Source organism: Castor canadensis, chromosome 3 (assembly GCF_047511655.1).
Source record: "Castor canadensis chromosome 3, mCasCan1.hap1v2, whole genome shotgun sequence".
Classification (NCBI taxonomy): Eukaryota; Metazoa; Chordata; class Mammalia; order Rodentia; family Castoridae; genus Castor; species Castor canadensis.
In genome coordinates, this window is record NC_133388.1 from 16,136,615 (window position 1) to 16,158,230 (window position 21,616).

The 21,616-nt window shown below is 48.1% G+C and overlaps 1 protein-coding gene across 5 annotated transcripts in view; it reads left to right on the plus strand.

Annotated features, from left to right (window-relative positions):
• The first annotated feature begins 8,885 nt into the window (after nucleotides 1-8,885).
• Itpk1 (inositol-tetrakisphosphate 1-kinase) overlaps nucleotides 8,886-21,616 on the plus strand; it is a 155,437-nt gene continuing 142,706 nt past the window's right edge. Inside the window, exons 1-3 of one of the 5 annotated variants that reach the window (XM_074067281.1) lie at nucleotides 8,886-8,992; nucleotides 17,662-18,474; nucleotides 19,010-19,125. In XM_074067281.1, the coding sequence (XP_073923382.1) occupies nucleotides 18,129-18,474; nucleotides 19,010-19,125 (462 nt within the window). In that variant the 5' untranslated portion in view covers nucleotides 8,886-8,992; nucleotides 17,662-18,128. Of the gene's footprint in view, nucleotides 8,993-17,661; nucleotides 18,475-18,894; nucleotides 19,126-21,616 lie in introns of those variants that run through there. The other 4 variants (XM_074067282.1, XM_074067284.1, XM_074067283.1 and 1 more) reach the window with 4 other exon arrangements.

The window sequence follows — 21,616 nt, forward strand, 5'->3', positions numbered from 1 at the left end:
TCAAGTCTTCACGACAGAGTTTCTCAGGGAAAGCACCCATAGTGTTTCCTTTATGAGCCTGCGGGGGTGACTGAGGGATAGCAAGGTGTGTCCCAACCACAGATTCTAATCAGGAGATCAGGGTGGAGGCACAATCACAGCCTGGCTGTCTAAGCACAAAGATGTGTCACTGAGAATGGCACTGACATCGCTAAACAATGCCACCCACAGATATAGGCCAGACATCAGCAGAAAATGGGGAGCAGGAGTTGCTATGGCCAGTGTGTTCCCAGCAGTGGGACAAAGGGCCCAGTGGGTGGGGAACAATTGGCTTTGCAAAAGAGAAGGAGCAGCTCAAGAGTGGTGCCATGGAATGAACCTGAACTTGGGGAATCCCAGACATGTAGCTTTCTATTCTAGCTCGGTCATTTATAGCTTCTGACTGTGAGAGTCACTTTCTCTCTGAGCCTCAATTTTCTTGCCTTCCCCAAACTACTTTATTGAGTCACTATTAAGACTAAAAGAGGCAATAGGCGCTGGTGGCTCACCCTTGTAATCCTAGCTACTCAGGAGGCAGAGATCAGGAGGTTTGCAGTTCAAAGCCAGCCCAGGCAAATGGTTCATGAGACCCTATCTCAAAAACACCCAACACCAAAAAGGACTGGCGGAATGGTTCAAGTGGTAGAGCACCTGCCTAGCAAGCACAAGGCTCTGAATTCAAACCTGATACCACCACCAAAAATAAATAAGCAAATAAATAAAATACTAAAAGAGGCACCTGTAGGGAGTGCTTGGTCTGCAGGATGGTGTCTCCTTTGCTCACATTTCTGTATTCTGCAAACAAATCAACTCTCTATAACAAAAGCAAACCAAGGAATTTGTTGCAAGAGTGGAAGTGTTGTTTCCCAATTTCTGTTATCCTTTCCTACGTGGTAAAACAATTTGTAGCCAAGTTCATAATTGCTCTGTTAAATACTTACGTTCTTCTCCACCCCTATCCCAGTCTCCTTTACAGACTGGTACACTCTGATGACTAAGTTCTAGGAATTGGGGTGTGAACAGAAGTGATGTGTATAACTTCTAGGTCATGTCTGTAAAGAGAAGGTACATATTCTCACCTTCTTTCTTTTTTGCTCTCCTGTCTGGAACAGAGATGTGCTGGTTGGAGTGGAGCAGTCATATTGGCCTATGAGGTAGAAAATGGTTGAGGATGAGGATGGAAAGAAAGAAGAGGCTGGGTCTCTAATGACTTAGTAGAATAGAGGCACTACACCAGACTTTAAAGTGTAAGAGAATTAAACTTCTGTTCATTTAAAGATTGTTAATCTTGGTTGGGCACGAGTGGCTCACACACCTGTAATCCTAGCTACTTGGGAGGCTGAAGGAGAATTAAGGTTTGAGACCAGACTGGGCAAATAGTTCATGAAACCCCATTTTCAAAGTCACTACAGCAAAATGGACTGGCAGTGTAGCTCAAGTGGTAGAACACCTGCTTTCCAAGCCTGAAGCCTGAGTTCAAACTCCAGTCCTATTCTTTGGGTTTTATTATTGAAGCCAAACCTACTCTCTATCTAGAACTCAGTAAACATTAAGCTCATAGGATCCAGGCAAGAGCCAAGCAATCAGAGAGCAGGAGGAGCAGGCTTTAGGACAGCTCCTGGGATCCAAGTCATGTGCTTGAAGACCATGCTTCTGTGGTGTTGGCTTTGGCTCTTGGGAGTTTATTCAGCTAGCCCCTGTAGCAATTTGACATCTGCACATTCATCTTGTTGTTAGAGTTCTCTGTACATTTGCACAAGATGTTCTAGGCTTAACTTGTACTTTTCCTGCCCTAGCCATGGGATCAGTCATTCCAAAATGGTTTTCATTTCGTCAGCGGATGCTGATTAGAAACCAGGGTCTGGCCACTAGGCATGCAAATCATCATAGGTTGTGGTCGCCTCTAGGTCTCCAGCAGCCACAGCTAGGAAGTGTGTGTGTGTGTGTGTGTGTGTGTGTGTGTGTGTACATTCATAAACTTAGGTCCACTTCTATATCCATCATACATCTTTTCAAACCATGCATTCACACCAACATCTCCAAGTCCAGTTCACACACTGCTTTCTCCAAGTCTTTCCTTTGTTTCAATAGAAACATGATTCACTTCTCTGACAATGAGAAACTGGATCCCATTATCTCCAGCCATCCCTGTTTGCTCAGTCCCCGGTATGAACCAATCCTTTGTCCTCACAAATCACATCCTCTTGTATGGCCTCTCCATGTATGCCAGTTGGGCTTCCACCCTGACCAAGTAAAGGGGGAAGATGCCAAACCCACAGTGAGGACTTTGGTCCAACTCTCAGCTCTCCCCTGGTCACCAAGTAGCTGCCCCCCTGTAGCTTGCTTGTAGGTCTTGAAGGCACTGATTTGCAGGAAACATTTCTCCCTCATCCCTGGGTCCTGGGGAAACAGGAAATTAGATTTGTCCTCTCTGGAAGAAAGAAAGTGCTAAGAAAAGCAACTGAATGGTAGGACAGCTTTGGAGAAGGCTGAAGACACGAAACCTGGACGCTCTTCCAGCAGGAGCCCCATGGCTGGGTCCTCCCTTGCTTAATACCAAGGTAGCTGCTATTGAAAAGCTGGTGGTTCATGCCTTTAATCCTAGCTACTCGGGAGGCTGAGATCAGGAGGATCAGAATTCCAGGCCAGCCCAGGCAAATAGTTCACAAGACCTCATCTCCGAAATAACCACAGCAAAATAGACTGGAGGTGTGGCTCAAGCAGTAGAGCGCCTGCTTTGCAAATGTGAAGCCCTGAGTTCAAAACCCAGTTCCATCCCTTCCCCCCAAAAAAAGAGTCTCCGAGTGACCCCTTCTTCTGACCCTATACTTGAGGATATACAAGCTATAACACTGTCACCCACACCTGTCCAGGGTCAGGCCCTGGACAGTAGTCATCCTCAGGGACTGGGTTCCAGGACCCTAGGAAATCAAAATCCTCAGATGTTCCAAGCTCTGCTGCTGTAGTGTTTGCTTATAACCTACACCCTCCTCCCAGACACTTTAAAACATGGCTGTATTACTTATATGATGCAAATACTACATAAATAGTTGTTATATGGAGTTTTGTTTATATGTGCTATTTTTATCGTAGTAATTTTTTGGATATTTTCCATCCATGGTTCTTTGAATCCACAGAAGTGAAACCCACAGGTATGGTGGGACAAAGGTATTACCTCTTTTTAGTCTTCACAGCAGCAGCAGGAGGAGGCACTCTTACTGTTCCTATTGCACAGTTGAGGATCCTGGTCTAGAGAAGTGAAGTCCTGCCCCACACCACACAACAGGCAACAAAGCCAGCTCTGAATCTCTCAGCCCAGCCTCACTTGTCTGCTTCATGCCTTTAACTCTGAACTTGCGTGTGTTTTCCACCTCCACTTTTCTTTTTTTTTTTTCCTTTTATTATTCATATGTGCATACAAGGCTTGGGTCACTTCTCCCCCCTGCCCCCACCCCCTTCCTTACCACCCACTCCGCCCCCTCCCTCTCCCCCCTACCCCCTCAATACCCAGCAGAAACTATTTTGCCCTTATTTCTAATTTTGTTGTAGAGAGAGTATAAGCAATAATAGGAAGGAACAAGGGTTTTTGCTGGTTGAGATAAGGATAGCTATACAGGGCATTGACTCACATTGATTTCCTGTGTGTGTGTGTTACCTTCTAGGTTAATTCTTTTTGATCTAACCTTTTCTCTAGTACCTGTTCCCCTTTTCCTATTAGCCTCAGTTGCTTTTAAGGTATCTGCTTTAGTTTCTCTGCATTAAGGGCAACAAATGCTAACTAATTTTTTAGGTGTCTCACCTATCCTCACCCCTCCCTTGTGTGCTCTCACTTTATCATGTGCTCAAAGTCCAATCCCCTTGTTGTGTTTGCCCTTGATCTAATGTCCACATATGAGGGAGAACATACGATTTTTGGTCTTTTGGGCCAGGCTAACCTCACTCACAATGATGTTCTCCAATTCCATCCATCTACCAGCGAATGGTAACATTTCGTTCTTCTTCATGGCTACATAAAATTCCATTGTGTATAGATACCACATTTTCTTAATCCATTCGTCAGTGGTGGGGCATTTTGGCTGTTTCCATAACTTCCACCTCCACTTTTCGATGCTAGGCTGCCTATGCTCTGGCTAGTTCTGGCTTTGTCGAAGAAATAGCGTCCCAGGCTCACAAATGATGGCAATGCCAACTTCTAAAACAATATTGTTATGTGATATTTAACTCCAGTAGAAATAAATATGCAATATGTGTAAATCACAAAGCGTAATGAGAAAACAACACTCCTGCCGCTGAACCAACCTCCCAATTTAAAAATACACTAGCGATGGGGCCAGGATGTAGCTCAGTGGTAGAGCACCTACCTGCCCAGCACACTCAAGGTCCTGGGTACAACCCTCAGTATTAAGAAAAGTAATAATAATAATAACAATAATAATCACTAACATACTTTTTAAAAAGAATAGACTTAATCTTTTGTATTCTCAGAGATCTGTTGTGTTTTCAAAATGCAAAACCACTCTCTCATTTTAATATCTTAAATGGAAACCTGAATATTCCCTGTGGTTAGCCAGCTAACCACATTTTTTTTTTTTTGTGGTAGGTGGGCTTGAACTCAGGGCTTACATCTTGAGCCACTCCACCAGCCCTTTTTTGTTTTTTTTTTTTTTGAGATAAGGTCTTTCAAACTATTTGCCTGGGCTGACTTTGAACTGCATCCTCCTGCTTTGTCTCCTGAGTAGCTAGGATTACAGGTGTGAGCCACTGATGTTCTGCACTCTATTTTGGGTATTTTTGAAGCAAGGTCTCCCTATGTAGTCTAGATTGGCCTGGAACTCTTTATCCTCCTGCCTTAGCTTCCTGAGTCTTGGGATTATAGGTGTGCATGAACACTGACCACAACTGGCCTCCATGTTTTGTTTTTTTTCTAATGCTAGGGTCTGGCTCATGCTAGGCATTTAAAAAAATCCCATCTCCTCTCAGCAAATCCTGTGGGTTTTATCTTTAAAATACATCACAAATCCAACTATCTCTCACATAATCCAATCTACTACGTGGACAGACCACTGTAGCAGCCCCTTAGTAACTGTCTACTCAGGAACTATAGTGACCTTTATTTTAATTTTTTTTGCAGTACTAGAGGTTGAATTTAGGGCCTTGTGCTTGCTAGGCAAGTGCTCTACCACTTGACCACTCCGCCAGCGTTTTTGCACTGGTTATTTATCTATTTATCGCGGTACTGGGGTTTGAACTCAGGGCCTCACACTTGCTAGGCAGGCTCTCTACCACTTGAGCCACTCTGCCAGTCCAGCATTGGTTATTTTTGAGACAGTGTCTTGCTTAAGGCCTGGGCCAGCTGGGCTATGGTCCTCCCACTTATGCTTCCCTGCATAGCTGAGATAACTAGCACTTACCACTGTGCCCTGACATTGGTTGAGATGGGGTCTTGTGAACTTTTTGTCTGGGTTGCCCTCGAACCACTATCTTCCTAATCTTTGCCTCCCAAGGAGCCAGAATCACAGACTTGAGCCACTGCACCCAGTCCATAGTGAAGTTTGAATGAAAAGCAGTCAAATTGTTTCTCCCTGCTTGATCCTGGCCCTTAAGACATGACTGTCCTGACAATTCTGAATCCTCAGTGCTGTCCAAAGGAAGAGGCCAGAGTCCAGGTCTTGTTGCCCTTGATGACGCCTTATGGAATCTCACTCTCATTCCACTCTGATGTCATTCCCTCTGTCTGGAGGGCTCTTCTCTAGACATGACTCCACCCTTCCTACAGTTGCCTCTGCCCACTGGCACCTGCTGGCCACTTTCTGGATCCTTGGCTCTCACTCCACCATCAGTGGGGTGGAATTCTCCCCTTTTTACACCATTCTGCAATGCTTCCTCCTCTTAATAAGCATGGAAGAAATTCTCAGATAATAAAACCTACCTAAGCACACACTTAAAAAAATCAATAGGATATATAGAATTTAAAGGGAAATTAAAGGAAATTAACATTGAATGATTGAATATATAAAAACTCTCTGGCAGCTGTCTGTATCTGCTTAGAGTTACTGTAAATATCACAGTGACAAAGATGGACCAATAGAGATGTGGTATGTTGATTTGAATTCCACAGAGACATGGTTTCCTATAACAGTAAGCAACCTTTTCTTGTTTTTGTTTTTTGAGCCACTCCTCTAGTCTAACAGTAAACAACTGGTTTTTTTTTGGGGGGGTGGCACTGGGGTTTGAACTCATGGCCTCATGCTTGCTAGTCATGTGCTCTTACTGCTTGAGCCACTCCACCAGCCCAGTAAACAACTACTGATAAAGCAAAACAAAATATAGCCTTTTCTTCATGTGCATGGCTCTTGAATTCCTGAAAAGTCAGTGAGTGATAAATCTGTGTAAAGTTTTTTACAAAACCAACTTGGGCTCTAGGCTCAAATAATTACGAGTAGAATTTTCACTTATGAATGGTCAAGGGTCGATTTCGTCTCCCCATCCCTCTAATTATCTTATGCATTGACCCTGATTCCAGTCAGCTGAACACCTGGTGTGCCCCCCAACCAATGCAGGGAAAAAAATCTACAGAATTTTCCAAAATGTCCACTAGGTAGCGCTACCGCTCTGGGCAAGAAATACGGCAGGGCCCTGGTTCTATTTTCTCTCATCACCCTCTCCTCACTGCCTGTTTCTGCAACTGCAGTGTGAGCTGCAGGAAAGCAGGGCTTTGTCCTTTTGTTCATGCACCTCCGAGATCTAGAACAGAGCCTGGCACAGAGCAGGCCCTCAATCAAGAGTGGGGTATAGGTTCTTAGAACTCTACCTTACTGTGCTCAAAGTCATCTCAAAGGGGATACAAGATCTGGTAGTCAAAGAGAACTCCTTCAGTCCCTTTTAAATTCTACCCTTTGCTTTGTAAAACACTTGAGATTTTTCAACAGGGTGACTGCCAACATCCCTTTCTTTCTTCACATTGGATTCTATTTATTTAGTGAGGTTCTGGGGCTTAAACTCAGGGCTTACACCTTGAGCCACTCCACTAGCCCTTCTTTTTTGTGAAGGGTTTTTTGGAGTTAGGGTCTCACAGAACTATTTGTCCGGGCTGGCTTCGAACCATGATCCTCCTGATCTCTGCCTCCTGCGTAGCTGGGATTACAGGCATGAGTCACCAGCCCCCGACTTGTGTATTTTTTTTTTCCTTTTTTTTTTTTTTTTTGGCAGTACTGGGGCTTGAACTCAGGGCCTCACACTTGCTAGGCAGGTGCTCTTACCACTTGAGCCACTCTGCCAGCCCTTGTATTTTATTTTATTTATGTATTTTTGCAGTACTGGGGTTTGAACTCAGGGCCTACACCGTGAGCCACTCTACCAGTCCTTTTTTTGTTTGCGATGGGTTTTTTTTGAGTAGGGTCTCAGGCACTATTTGCCCAGGCTGACTTTGAACCACGATCCTCCTGGTCTCTACATCCTGAGTAGTTAGGATTATAGGGGTGAACCACCAGTGTCTGGCTTCACACTATATTTTAGTTAGGTCTTTGAGTAATGATTCCTGACACTCAGGAAGTGCTTCTCGAGTACCAGGGACTGGCTCCCTAGATCTCATTCTATCCTCCAGGAAATCCCATCAATTGGTGCTCTCATGTTGCTCACTTCACAAATGAGGAAACCGAGGCCCAGTGGAGAGGCCAATTTTCTCCATGTCATACACATCAAGAACAATGATGAATTAGAACACCAGGCATTTGTTGTGCACACACAACGCAACCTGGCCATATGCACCCTCTTGATACACTGGTCACGATGGTAGGTGACAGCAGGGGGAGATCTGGTTTGGGAGCCAAAAGACCTGCTTCAGTGTGTTACCTCTGTTTCCATCTTGCTCTGTAATTTGGGACAGGTCACCTGGCCTCAGTTTCCCTACTGATGAAGTGAAGTGGTAGAACCTGTCAAAAAAGCCAATTTGACCCAAGGCCACCCGTATTGCTATCCACTTCATGCCAGCCTGGTCAGCCCAAGTTGGCCTGGAGCAAGTTTGGAGGATGATATCCAGATTGGGAAGATGAGGCTATGCAGTTCTGGAGAGAGAAAGGGCGGGGCGGGAGGCAGGCAGAGGTAAAAGAACTTGTTTCTGATCCATAGCCAAGGTCAAGATGCCCTAGGGGTCACACTCCTCACAGTGCCCTCAGCCTTAGATTGGAAGATAAAAAGGTCTAATTTCACCCCAGGGGAACAAAGGGAGGAAGAACTTTCTAGAAGCCAGGCATATGGGTGCAAAATGGGCTCCCTGGAGGAGAGGAGATATAGGCAGAGGCCAGTCAAGAAAGTCATCCAGAGGCTTTAAGAACGTCTCTAAAGTCCTTTAAAATACCGGGGCTGGTGGTGGAGTGCCTCAAGTGGTAGAGCGCCTGCCTAGCAAGCATGAGGCCCTGAGTTCAAACCCCAGTACCACCAAAAAAAAAAAAAAAAAAAAACCACTGAAACTTGAAACTTGGGGCAGATGGTCCCATGATCCCTTTCAGCTTGACGGCCTAGCCTGTCTGCTTCTTAAGGCTAAGAAGTTCTCTTCCTTCTCTTCCCACTGGATCCTATGAATCCATGAGTGGCTTTTGTAGGGATAGCATGGAAGAAGCTGCTGTGACCGACTACTAGCTCTACTGGGGCCAGGCCTGCCTGGATATTTCTGGCTTTCTCCAAAAGAAAACAAACCTTTACCCACTAATGTAAGCAAGCAAAATCTTTACCCAACAAAACAAACAAGCCAGCTCCTCTAGGCCATGCCCAGCTTCCCTAATATGGCATTGGGGACTGTCCCCCTGGCACCTAATCAACATAGACAGTCCTGGCTCCCAGAAGAGGAGCAGGGACTGACTCCAGGTGGCAGAGAAGGGTCACATTCATCCTGAGGTGGTTTCAAAGGTTGGATGGGCCTCTTCAGGAGCTGAATTGCCAGATAAACGCAGGAGGACAAGTTATGTTTGAACTTTCTGTAAGTAATTCATTCTTTAGTATAAGTATATCCCACCGCCTATTTAGGATATGCTCAGACCTAAGAATTTTGCGTCTTATTGGCGATTCAAATTTAACTGGGCCCCCTGTGTGTTTATTTGCAACCTTCCAAGCTGCATAAGTATGGTCAATGCCCCAGGCTGTCTGATGTTTGTAAAGGGAATGAGTTTTTATCAAGGGGGGGACATTGTGCTAGTAATCCAAGGTTTCATTATATGATGTAATTTACATATGAAAACTCAGTTCCTTTTGCACTAAAACAACTGGAACTGGTGCTGCTGAGTAGGCATCACCACCCAGGAAGCCAAAGTCACTTTCCTTCTTTGAGAAATAACTATGAGTTGGAGTTTGACCCTGTAAATGGCCTAGGAGGAGTCATTTCCAAGGACATAGTCATAGGTCAGCTTTATGGACAAAAACATCTATTAAGCACTGTCTGTAATAATCATTAACACTTATATGGCAGTGCTGTACTTACACAAATTGCTTAATCCACACAATTCCAGCATCTCAACATAACACTGAAATTACTCAGGTACTCAGTATCAGGAGACTGGTGAAGTGAGCTGATGGCCTAATTAACTGGTAGGTAGAATATTAGGCAGCCATTAAAAGTAATGATTATTAAAGCTGTGGTCACTCAGAGGACACTTAAAGTATGTTGATGAAAGGGAAAAATGGGACATAAAATTAAAAACATGTTTCCTCTTTAATAGGAAAGACACGACAAGGGAACAAATGTTAACTGTGATTATGAGGATAATTTTCTCTTTTATACTTTTATTTCCCCCCTAATCCTTTCATGAATGTATCATCAACTTCATCAGAGGAGCTGGATGTGGTGGAACCTGCCTATAATCACAGCTACTTGTAGAGGAGTGGGAGGCAGGAGGATCTTGAGTTTGAGACCAGCTCAGGCAAAGTTAGGGAGACTCTGTTTCAGAAACAAAACACAAACTAAAGGGCTAGAGGTGTGACTCAAGAGATAGAGCACTTGCTTAGCATGCATGAGTCCCTGGGTTCAATCCCCAGCAACACACACACACACACACACACACACGTCACACACAAACAACAACCAAGAGGCAGACAAGGCTTCCCAGAATCCCCAGTTTCTTCACAGACACCCAGGCAGAATCTGGAATCTATTCAGTTGTCTCACCAAGGTCTGCTCTCCTATTTACACCTTCCCTCCCTACTTTCCAATGAGCTAAAAATATTGTTTCATAAACACATCTTAGTTGCCAGGGTCTGAAACTGACAGTAGCTGGGATAGGAAGGTGAGACACACACAAAATCTGCCATTGAGGGTCTTATGGTCATGGCATTTTTACCTAGCACCTGCTAATGCTTTTAGTCATTCTCACTCACCTCCCCCAGGATGTCTTCCAGGACTCCATTCCTCAAGGCCCCATATGGTTGTGTACTCATTTACCCGAATTATACACTAGACTATGAGCTTCTAGAGGCCGAAGATAGTGCTTCTCTCTTCTTTTGAACCTCCAGAGGGTGTAATCGGTCTCCCAGATGTTTGCTAGATGAATGCTTCACCTATCCCAAAATGCATGGAGATAATTGGGAGGATCTCCAATTTGTCATTTGATTTTGTTAGAGCAGCTTTCCTGGCAGGTACTACCTCCATGAGAGAGGTGAGCCTCCTTTTGTTGTAAACGTTGTCATGGCACATCCAGATGCTCAATACATTTGCATTCAAGGACTCAAATCTATCCACCAGAAATCTTGGACAAGCAACTGACTGGCTTATTGTTAAACCATTCCATAAAAGCAACTTTTTACATGTTTGAATTAGCAGAATTTTTGGGGAAGAACAGTACTCATTGAAATGTGAAAAAGAAAAGCTGAGAATTTATAAATTGTGAACCATTTAGAGCAGTTAGCAAACCTATTCCATAAGGGTCAGATGGTAAAAATTTTAGGCCTTCTGTACCATACCATCTCTGTTCACTACACAGCTCTGTGGCTGGAAAGAAGCCAGAAGCAAGACCCAGAAGAATGGCTGTTGCTGCTCCAACAGTGACACTGTGAATGTTGAAATAATTTTGTAGTGTTTTCACTTCTCTTTTTCTTTTTTGTTTTTTGCGGTACTGGGGTTTGAACTCAGGGCCTTCACCTTGAGCCACACTTCACCAGCCCTTTTTTGTGAAGCGTTTTGGTTTTTTCAAGCTAGGATCTTGCAAACTATTTGCCCAGGCTGGCTTCGAACTGCGATTCTCTTGATCTCTGCTTCCTGAGTAGCTAGGATTATAGGCGTGAGCCACCAGGGCCTGGTGTTTTCTCTTCTCTTGAGTTTTCCCACCAACCATTTAAACATGTACAACCATTCTTAGCCTGAGGGCTGTACAGGAACTGACAGGGTTTGGCCTGCCTGTAATTTTGCTCTCCCTTAGTTTAAGAGCATGGCTCTGGGGTCATGCCAGGCCTCAGTTCAGTTCCAGCCTCACCTCTCCCTTACTGTGACCTTGAGGGGGGAGGGTCCTTAACCTTTCAGCCCCTCAGTTTCCTCAGCTATAAGATAGGGGGTGGGGAATACTGGCTAACCCCTAGGGCGTGTATACAAAGCTGCCTGCACACTGTGTGAGCCTTATCAATGTGTGCATGGTATCTGCCCTGCCCTGCAGTGCTGCAAATGGAAATCCAGGGCTTTGTATATGTTAGGATATTTAGTACCTGAGTATAAACGATGATGGTGAGGGCTTTATGACCCATTTTCTCCGTGGATTGGTACAGTGCAGTAGTTCTCAGTTCCCTGGGGAAGACTGTTTTGTTTCTTGCATTCAAGTTGAGATAGAGGGTTTGTAAATTGTGCTTGTGGTTTCATTGTATGTGATCATCTCTGGTGCTCTTACTTGTTTGTTTTGCGGATCTGACTGTCTCTCTAAGCTCCCCCTGCCCAAGCATTCTGATTTGATAGGTCTAGGGTGAAGCTGATAAAGGGGTTGTTGTTTGGTAAACCCCTTGAATGTGATGCCAGGGAACTACTGATTAGTATTTTGTTTTGTTTCTTTTTGGTGGTACTGGGGTTTGAAATCAGGGCTTCCTACTTTCAAGGTAGGTGCTCTTCTGTTTGGGCCACACATCAAGCCCTGACTTTGTGTTTTGCTGTAGTTTCTACTACATGGTTGAGAAATGCAATCTCAGGCCCGAGGTCAGAACATGCAGTAAGTGCTAAGGGTGTGCTCTACCACTAACCTACACCTCTAGCCCTCAGTTTACCAAATTTCCAGGCGATCCCTGTGCTGTGGAAGCTGAAGACACACAACTCACAGGGTGAGCAGAACGCTCTCTTTCTGCATCCACCTGTGCTTGAACTTGGTGTTTGAGACACACTGCTGTTGACAGAATCACATCTCAACTCATGTGGGGGCTGGTGAAGCCCTGACCACTCAGCCATGTGTGCTGTGTGCTTTTTTTTTTTTTTTTTTAAATCTAGATTTCTCATAAAGCGAGGTCCCACTGCAGTTGTCTGTCTGGCAGAACCCAGAGGGCGGGACTGTGCCAGGAAAAGCAATTTAGGATCCAAGAGGCCACCAGGGGCCTCTTTCCCCATGACCCCTGAGGGTGGACGTCACTGGGGCCCATGGGGCTGGCTCAGGGGTGGGCTGTAGATGGCATTTCTTAATATAGCTAGTCAATTGCTATGTTTTCTAAGTGCCACAGAGGATTAAAGGAATGTCGCTAAATGTTTGGCATGGAAGGAAATGATGGCTTTGAGAGGGACATTTCCCAGGCCTTGGGATATTACGCGGTGGGTGGGGGGCTGTCATGGAGACCCATCCCCATGTCCATGCTGCTCGCTGCATTTCTTCCCTTTGGCCTGGGCATGGATATAGTGGTATGAGCAGAGGAGCCCAAGGAGGCTCGAGCCACGAGCTCTGTCTTGCTTAGGCATAGGGACGCCTGGCTCGGCACGCTTTGTATCTGCGCCTTGGTTTATTGGCCTGTACAAAGGGCGGTTGCAGCAGAGAGCTGGTTTCGAAACTCCACTGCACTCCTTGCTTCTCTGAGCATTTCCTTCCTGCTTGTCGCTGGAGATCTCAAGAGGAGGACGCCTGTCCTTGACCTCTCCTTGCCTTGCCCCGCCTTGCCTTAACAAGATCGGTGGGGCAAGCCCAGCAGGAGAGGCAAGCCACACTCTGCCATCACTGTGCTGTATGACTTTTACCCATCTTTCAGTAAATCGGGGGTGGGGGTGCACACCTTTCTTTACAGGGTGGTTATAAAAGTCAATGAGGCCATGTAAGAGTTCTCTGAGACGGGTGCTGGTGGCTCATGCCTGTAATCAGGAGGCAGAGATCAGGAGGATCATGGTTCAAAGCCAACCCCAGGCAAATATTTCCCAAGACCCTATCTCGAAAAACCCATCACAAAAAGAGCTGGTGGAGTGGCTCAAGCTGTGAGAGCACCTGCCTATCAAGAGTGACGCCCTGAGTTTAAATGTCAGTGCTGCCAAAAAACAAAACAAAACAAAACAAAATGTTCTTTGAAAATCAGAATATTTGTAAAAGAACATCTTTATCCATCTCCCTCTTTCCACACGGCCACTGTACATTTAAATCTCCCCTATCCCATTTTAGGGTCTAATCAGTTTTGCGACCTCCAAGAAGGTCATCAATTTAGGCATTATCAATTGGTGTTAAAATCATTTGGAGGTCTTTATCAGCAAGGAAATGGACGAAATTGTGGCGTGTCACAAAATGTGATAAGACAATACTGGAGAAAAACTTGTTACACATGCAAGATGGCTGTTTTTCACAGACACTGAGTGGAAGAGATCATAGTGTTCATTTACATTTATATGAAATAGCAGAGCAGGCAAAAGCAGACATCTGTGGACTGGGGACGTGACTCAAGTGGTAGAGTGTCTGCCTACTGAGGGTGAGGCCCTGAGTTCAACCTCCAGTACTGCCATTGGTGACTTTTGAGTCACAGATGATTTTGGAGTAGAGGTGCTTTTGAAATAGCAGTAGAAGTTTCCTTGGTGTGGGGGCTATTATCTGGGAGGGAGCATAGCGGGGGGTCATCTGGGGGCTAGGAATGTTCTCTACTTTGTCTTGGGCTTGGTCACATGGCTGGATAAACACGAAAAAAATTTTAGCACAGGGCCAGGAATGTAGCTCAGTGATAGAGCGCTTGCTCAATGGTAGCGTGTGTAAGGCCCTGGGTTTGAACCTCAGCATTGAAAACTTTTTTTTCAGCACTAGGGCTTTGAGCTCAGAGCCTCACACTTGCTAGGCAGGAACTCTTACCACTTGAGTCAGCTCTTTTTGTGATGGGTTTTTTTGAGATAGGGTCTTTGGAACTATTTGCCCGGGGCTGGCTTTGAACCTCAATCCTCCTGATCTCTGCCTCCTGAGTAGCTGGGATTACAGGCGTGAGCCACTGGCACCTGACAACTTTTTATTGGTTGCGATGGAGGTCCCACTCTTTGCAGGAGCTGGTCTTGAACCTCGATCCTCCTGATCTCCATTTTTGTAGTAGCTAGGATTAGAGGTGTGAGTCATCCCTCAGGAACTTACACTTGTTTATTTTTTGATGCAATTTATCTGAGAGACACTTCCATATTTGCTTCTTAAGGCCATCAATAACCTCCTTGTTGTCAGATCCAAGGCCACCATCAGTCCTGCCTTTGTTCCACCTGACTGCCTATTTTTCCTAGAAATGGTACTTTCAAGTGGCTTCCTGATCTATTTGCCTTCCTGGTTTTCCTCCTATTTCCTCATCTTTTGTTGGCCCCCACCCCTGCTCCTCCCTGACCTCTGCACATTGGCAAGCCCCTCAGCTCCATCCTTGACCTTTCTTCTACCTACCCGCACGCCCTTGGTGATCTCATGCAGTCTTGTGGCTCTAAGGAACATCTCAGCTCAGACTACTCCAGATTTTTATCTCCAGCCTGAGTCACAGTCCTGAACTCCAGCCTTTTTGGCACAATTGCTTACTTGATGTCTTAACCTCAGTACAAAACAGAACTTCTGACTTGAGCCCACAGACCGGTAGCTCGTTCCGTCTTCCCTGTTTCAACTGTTGACAACTTTTTCCAGGTTCACAGGTCAGGAACCTCACAGAAGCATGACTTCTCTTTCGTTTGCTTTGCTATGTGCCATCAATAGCAAATGACACTCACTGTTCCTTCGGGCTCTTAGTGAAGTACAACCCTCAGCACCTTCTACCATCTTGGCTGGCTTACTGCAAGGGCCCCCTTCTGGTCTCTCTCACCCAACCAGGGATTCTCCCCAACCATGGATTGCTCTTTAACCACACAGCAGTGGGTGGCACTGCTCAAACCAGACAATCTCCTCCAAGGGATTTCCATGCCACTTAGAGGATGAAGCCCATGATCCTGTGTCACCTGGCATTCTCTCTCTGTGACCTCCCTCCTACCACTCCTCCTTTGCTTGTTCTGTCCCAGCCAGTCTGGCCTCCTTCTTGTCCCTCATCAACACCAGGTCCAAGACCACTTCAGGATATTTGGTGGTCCCCTCCCTTAACCCAGATATCTGCCTGACTCGCTTATTTATCCAGGTCACATTTTTGATCTGAAGTCACCTCCCCAGGGCATCTACTTCAACTATCTGTTAAAATCTTTACCATAATCCCTCAAAGAGCCTGGAGAGGAAAGTGACTTGCCTAAGCTGAGGTGAGCTGAACCAGGACCCCTGAGCCAGGTCTTTCTGAAGCTAGACTCCTCTTCCTATACCACTGAGAGACCCTATTGCACTTACCCTGCCCTGTCCCTGCCACAGCCCCATAATGTTTTAGATGGCCTGGCCACTGCTCTTTCAGATTCTGAAGTGCTCTTGTGGGCAGGGCTTCTCTCCTGAGCTAAGATGGCGAGAAGCCCTGGGGAGTCAGGGGTCTGCAAGCCCATATAGCAAGTGAGTGGTCCTGCTGGGAAGTGGAGCTACCTGGATGGTCCTGGGCACTTGGAAGTCCCGTTGGGGACATACCTCACCTGGTCTTCTGCACTTCAGAAGACCAGAAGTAAGATGGCTGGGATAGGGAGGAGGTTGTCATGGGGGAAGAAAGCAGGTAATAGGCCTTCTGTGAGCCTGAGGATTCCCAGTGCCTGGTACATGCTTGACCCTTAAGACCAGTTCTCTGCTGGCATCTTAAATTTGCTTAGCAAGGGACATTTTGTGCCCACTTCACAGATGAGGGTAACAGAGGGACTTCATCCAGCTTTTGGTTAGGTGATCATACGCACATACAGGCACGCACCATGTCCGGTGTCCTTCCTGCATTCCTCTGGGTCACTGTCAGGCCCCACCTCACTGCTCATTCCATACTCACCTAGGCACTGTAGTCTTTCCTCTTCACCCCGTGTGTTAGGGTGAACAAAAGGGAAACCATGTTAGGATCAGACCCCCACCCTTGCAGGAAGCTTACTGAAAGGACCACACCTAGTCTCAAGGGAATGACAAATTCTCGCCTTGCCAAGGGTTGGAAATGGCTGAGCATCCCTAGCTGCCCCTAGCACTCCTCTAGCTGTCCCTAGCAATTGTTGATCTCGGATAAAAATCTCCCTGCTCTGCTAAACCACTCTTTCAGACCCTCCCCTATATCTACTCCAAGTCTGTGAGTGGGCTGTGAAATTCTGGCTCTGGCTGGGAACGCCCCTCTGCAGGGCTTCTTTTCACAATAAACCCTGTGCTGGTGTTTGAGCTGTCTTCCTGCTTATCCATTCTGTATCTCTTTCAGTCTAACACCATGGGCCTTTGTTCTCTTCACCTGGACTGCCTCCCCCTGCCCTTTACAACACAATGCCATAGCCTCCAATCCTTTGGCAAAGCCGAACGGGTTGCCTTGTCCCTTCCCATTTTCCATATAGCTCTCATCACTATTTCCAATCAATGGACTTTAAGCCACTCTGCTAGCCCTTTTTTTTTTGATGGGTTTTTTTGAGATAGGGTCTTGTGAACTATTTGGCTGGGCTGGCTTTGAACTGAGATTCTCCTGATCTCTGTGCTTCCTGAATAGCTAGGATTACAGGCATAAGCCACACGTGCCAGCCAGAAGCAGTCTTTCTAAGGCACAGAGCTAACCCTTGATGCTGTCATCCCTTCTCTTTAGGCACCTATGACTTGGGATGAAAAAAACCCTTCCTCACTGGCCCATTGGGGAGCCCTGTCTCTAACTTACCTTTTCCACTTCCCACCCATCCTTCTTCTCCCATTAAAAAAAAATAAAAAAGACACTATTTAAAGACGAAAAGGAAGACTATTAAAGAAGCAGATTACTTTGGGTTGGGGGGTGCAGTAGGGGACTGAGCTCCACTCTGTCAGGGGAAAAGTGAGAATTTGAAGCCAAGGAGCAGAGTCAGGGGACTGAGGATGGACAACCACTAAGCAGAAACCTCAGGGCTCTCAGAACTTTGCTCAATGGACAGGATTCTTACTGTAGGCAGGCCAGGGTGATCAGATACCAGCATGGCAAGCTTTCCTGCCTTAGCAGGATTCTCGCTAAAACTGGGCTAAGGGGGCCAAGGACAGAGCCCAAGGTCAGGGCTTAGGCAGAAGAGGATTCAGAGGATCCTGACTCAAGTTTGGTCAAGGACAGACAGTCTTTGTCATTCTCTAACAACAGGGTTTTCACTTACCTCCTTCTCAATTCAATCTCTTCTTTTTTTTTCAGGTTCTCAAAAATCTTATTTCCCAAGGCCAGCTTAAATGTGTCTTTCAAAACTTTCTTGAGCCCTCCATGGGAACTCATTTTTCCTGCCAGAGCCTGGGAGAAACATCGGTTTCTCCCTCCAGGGAAGGAATGCTCGGTACTTTAGTGAATCCAAGTGTGAAGCTGGAGCACCTCATCGGGCAAAGGAAAGGGTCATCTCTTCCAGAGATGCCGTGCTCACCCTTGCTGCCTCGCATCCTGGTCCCTTCCCTCCCTCGGGTCTACTCCCTTCTCCCTTCATAGAAGGGGACGCAAAATGTAAGTTGGTACTAAACGTCTCAAGCCTGGGCCTGGGTCGGCTTCCTTGAGCAATAAGAGGCGGTATCATTGAACATCTCGGTCCCCCACTGGGGTTGCAATAGATTGCCTTGAAGGTGGAGGGTTCAATCCTGCTGGGGTACAGAAGTACTCCCGAGGAATGCAGTTCAATGGCTTTGGCCACCTCTAAAGGACAGGCACAAAGTGCTCACACCACAACTCCCTCACCTTGCCCATTTAGCAAGTCAAACCGCTCGGCAAGGGCCGTCCTCAACGACATCCCACTCCCTCTTCGGGTGCCACAAACAAGCACCCAACTACCAGGGCAGCGCGGCGCCTTTAAGAGGCGGTGGCGATGCTGCCCCCTGGCGGCCGCCCGCGTTGGCTCGGGCCGGCCGGCGGGCTCCCGCGGTGGCCGGCGGGGCAGCACCGGGCTCGGCGTGTGCGCGGGCGTCGTCGCTGGCTTCACGACGGGCTGCGCGCGAGAGGACACGGCCGGGGAGGAAGCGGCTGCGGGTGAGGATCGCAGCGGGGAGGGGAGGGGCGGCCGCGTGCGTCCCACGGGGTCCCAGCGCGCCCGGCTCGGAGGGTGGGCGGGCATGGGGAGAGGGGTTCGGTGCGTGGCCTCCGCGTCCCCCTCCGCCACCGCCGCCGCGGCGGGAGGGCGTGCTGCTCGGGCCTGCGACAGGGGAGGGGGACCGGGACGGGGACAGGGACGGGGACGGGGAGGCGTCCGCGGAGGTCTGGGCCGCAGCCTGCGGTCCTGCCGGGGCGGGCGGGCGGGATGGCGATCCGCGGTGGCGGCGCGGCGGCGGCGGCGGTGGCGGGTCCCACCCCGCGCGGCCCAGCCAGTGGCGCGCCACGCTGAGCCCTCCTCCCCCGGCCGCCGGCCCCGCCCCGCCCCGCCCCGCCCCGGCCGCCCGCCCGCCCGCCCCGGCAAGACCGCGCGCCGGAGCCCGCTCCGCGTCCCCGCCGCCGGAGGAGGTGCCCGCACGCTCGCGGCGCGCGCCGGCCCCACACTCGGCCTGTGGGCGATTTCCTCCGGACCCAGGCTCCCCGCCCGAGGAGGAAGATGCAGACCTTTCTGAAAGGGAAGAGAGTTGGCTACTGGCTGAGCGAGAAGAAAATCAAGAAGCTCAATTTCCAGGCCTTCGCCGAGCTGTGCAGGTAAGGAGCGACGCGGCTCCGGCGCCCCGGGGACCCCCAACCCTTCCCCACCCCCCCCCCGGCTCCTCTCAGCGGTCGCTGGGGGAGGCGAGAACGAAACGGGAAGGAGCGGGGCGCGGGGAGGCTGCTTCCGAGCAGCCAGGTGGCCGTGGGGCCGCGGGGCTGTGTCCGAGCAAAGCGGTGGCCAGTGTAGGCGATGGGCTCGGCTCTCAGGTGCACTGTGACCCGGCCCCGAGGCCCCCGGCCGCCCAGGGTGCGGTGGGAGCGCTGCTGGAGGGTGGCGGTGGGACTTGGGGAATTGGGGAGTCCACGCTGCTTGCCAGGGGCTTGGGGGTACTTTTGGACAGGCGTGTTTTTCTCCCTTCCCCTGAATGGAGAATGGTACTAGCGTTGATGGGGCAACCTACTACGTGCCCCGCCTATGCTGGGCTCCTGAAGCTGTCATTGCATATCGCCCGTTAAGCCCAACTGAGGCGAGTAGCAATACTTGGCTTGTGTGTGTTGATTTGCTGTCTCATTAAGGTCTCAAGCAGCTTTGCAAATTGGCCAGGGTGGTGATTCAGGGCCACGTGTCTGAGAAGGGGTACCCTGCCTGGGGGGGGGGGGTGTCCCACCGGTAGGGAGTGCCCATTGCATAGAGAGTGCTGGGTAAATGCATGTAGGGTAAAATGGTCTGCTATCTGGGCTGGGCGTCCCCTTCCCACCGTGCTGGTCTTTAGTGGTGGACACTGAGGGCTTTGATAGATTTCATTCTTAATAAATTACAGAAGTGCTGAGTTTTGGGTTAGTTATGCCTTGCCTTGCTCCACAACTGTGGCTTTGCCTCTGAAAAGCTCTTCAGTATGTCCCCTTCTCAATGAAAGCCTAAGAGAATGGGCTCCTGAAGCCTACTGCAAACTCCAGGTGGAAAGAAACCTTTTGTTATGCGGTGCCTCCACTTGCATTTTTATCCCCAAATCTTGGAGAACTGGACGCTTGGGTTTTTTTTTTGTTTGTTTGTTTGTTTTTTACCCCTAGTGCACAGGTTGTGTGGCATTCTGAGCTGGCACTGGCAGGCAGGCCTGGCAAGAACCTTGGTGCCCCTCAAAGCCATCCAAGGGCCTACTGAGTCTCTGCCCCATGCAAACTCCACAAGGCATTCTTCTTCCGCAGCTGTAGGATGTGGCTTGTCTACAGGAGCCCTTGGTTCCACCACCCCTTGATCCCCGTGGGGATTTGGCTGCTCACTCCCAGATCTGCTTCTTAGGAAAAAGCAGGCTTTTCGTGGTGGGCAGGGCGTGCTGTGTGGCTTGGAATTCACAAGGAAATCAGGAGGGACTCACAGACAGAGCTTTGAGAAACATAGGGCTTTGGAACATTAAAAAAAGACACTTGAGCATTATACTGCAGATATACACACTTGTGGAAAGGGCGCCCTAGATGGTGAAGAAATTTGGAGAAGCCCTTTTGGCATGTTCTGGAAGTCCATCCAGTTCTGATGTGAGGCGCTGGAGCTCCCCCTGCTGTCATATAAGACTTGGGAAACCCCAGTTAATCCCTTGCACCTTTTTTTTTTTTTTTTTTTTAAATACTGATAGCTGTGTGTATTTGTGTTACCCAGTGTTTGCAGCCCAAGCTTGAGGCTTGTCTTCAGCTTGCTGTGTTTTATTCTGTAATTAGCAGATTCTAGCCAAACAGTCCTAGCTGAGATTCAGGGTTGGCTCCTTATGCCGACCTGCAGGTCATCTTGCCCTTCTTGTGGAGTTCCCTGCCTATAAAGGAGTGGGCTAGGGGCTCAGGGCACTCCATGGTGTTAACCTGGTCTAGGGGAAGTCAGGGGTATTAATTTTCTCTGGAAGGGTTGTTGAGTTCAAGCTCCATTCGCCTCCCTTTGCCCAAATACTGGCTTTAAAGTGAAGGCGGGAGGCCTCTGGGCCGTTCTAGAACCTAGGAAGCCCACTTTGTGTTTTCATTGGCAAAGTTTTACATGTTTTGTTGCTTAAGCTTAAGAAGGAAAAGAAAATACCAAAAAGAGTTTTTCAGTTGTTTATTACTTCCAGGGCACTGCCCCCTGGTGGCCACATTTCCCTACTGGCCGCAAAACACTCCAACTGTTGAGATGGTGTCCTGAGCCTTTGCTGTGTTTTGTTTAGTGGCCTTAGAGACACTGTAAATGGTCATCAGCATGCTTTTGACACTCAGAAGCTGGTGGTGCAGCGTTCTGATTTGAGGAATGGTGAACTGTCTGTGAATTCCCTAGTGAAAAGGGCAGGGGTGCTGGGAAATGACCTGAGCTCTGCTCCGAGTGTTGGGAGGCAGTGTCAGTACGAGAGAATTGCTTGACTGCACTGGGATGGGGCGTTCAGTTGAACGGCGGGCCTTGTGAAGGTCTTCTCTCAGCCAGAAAGAGATCGTCTCATCCAGCCTCATTTTTCAGAGAGAGAGTGAGACGGGGTAGACCTCCTCATACTTCTGCTCTTCCTCTAACTCCTGCGATGAGTCTACCTGGTGA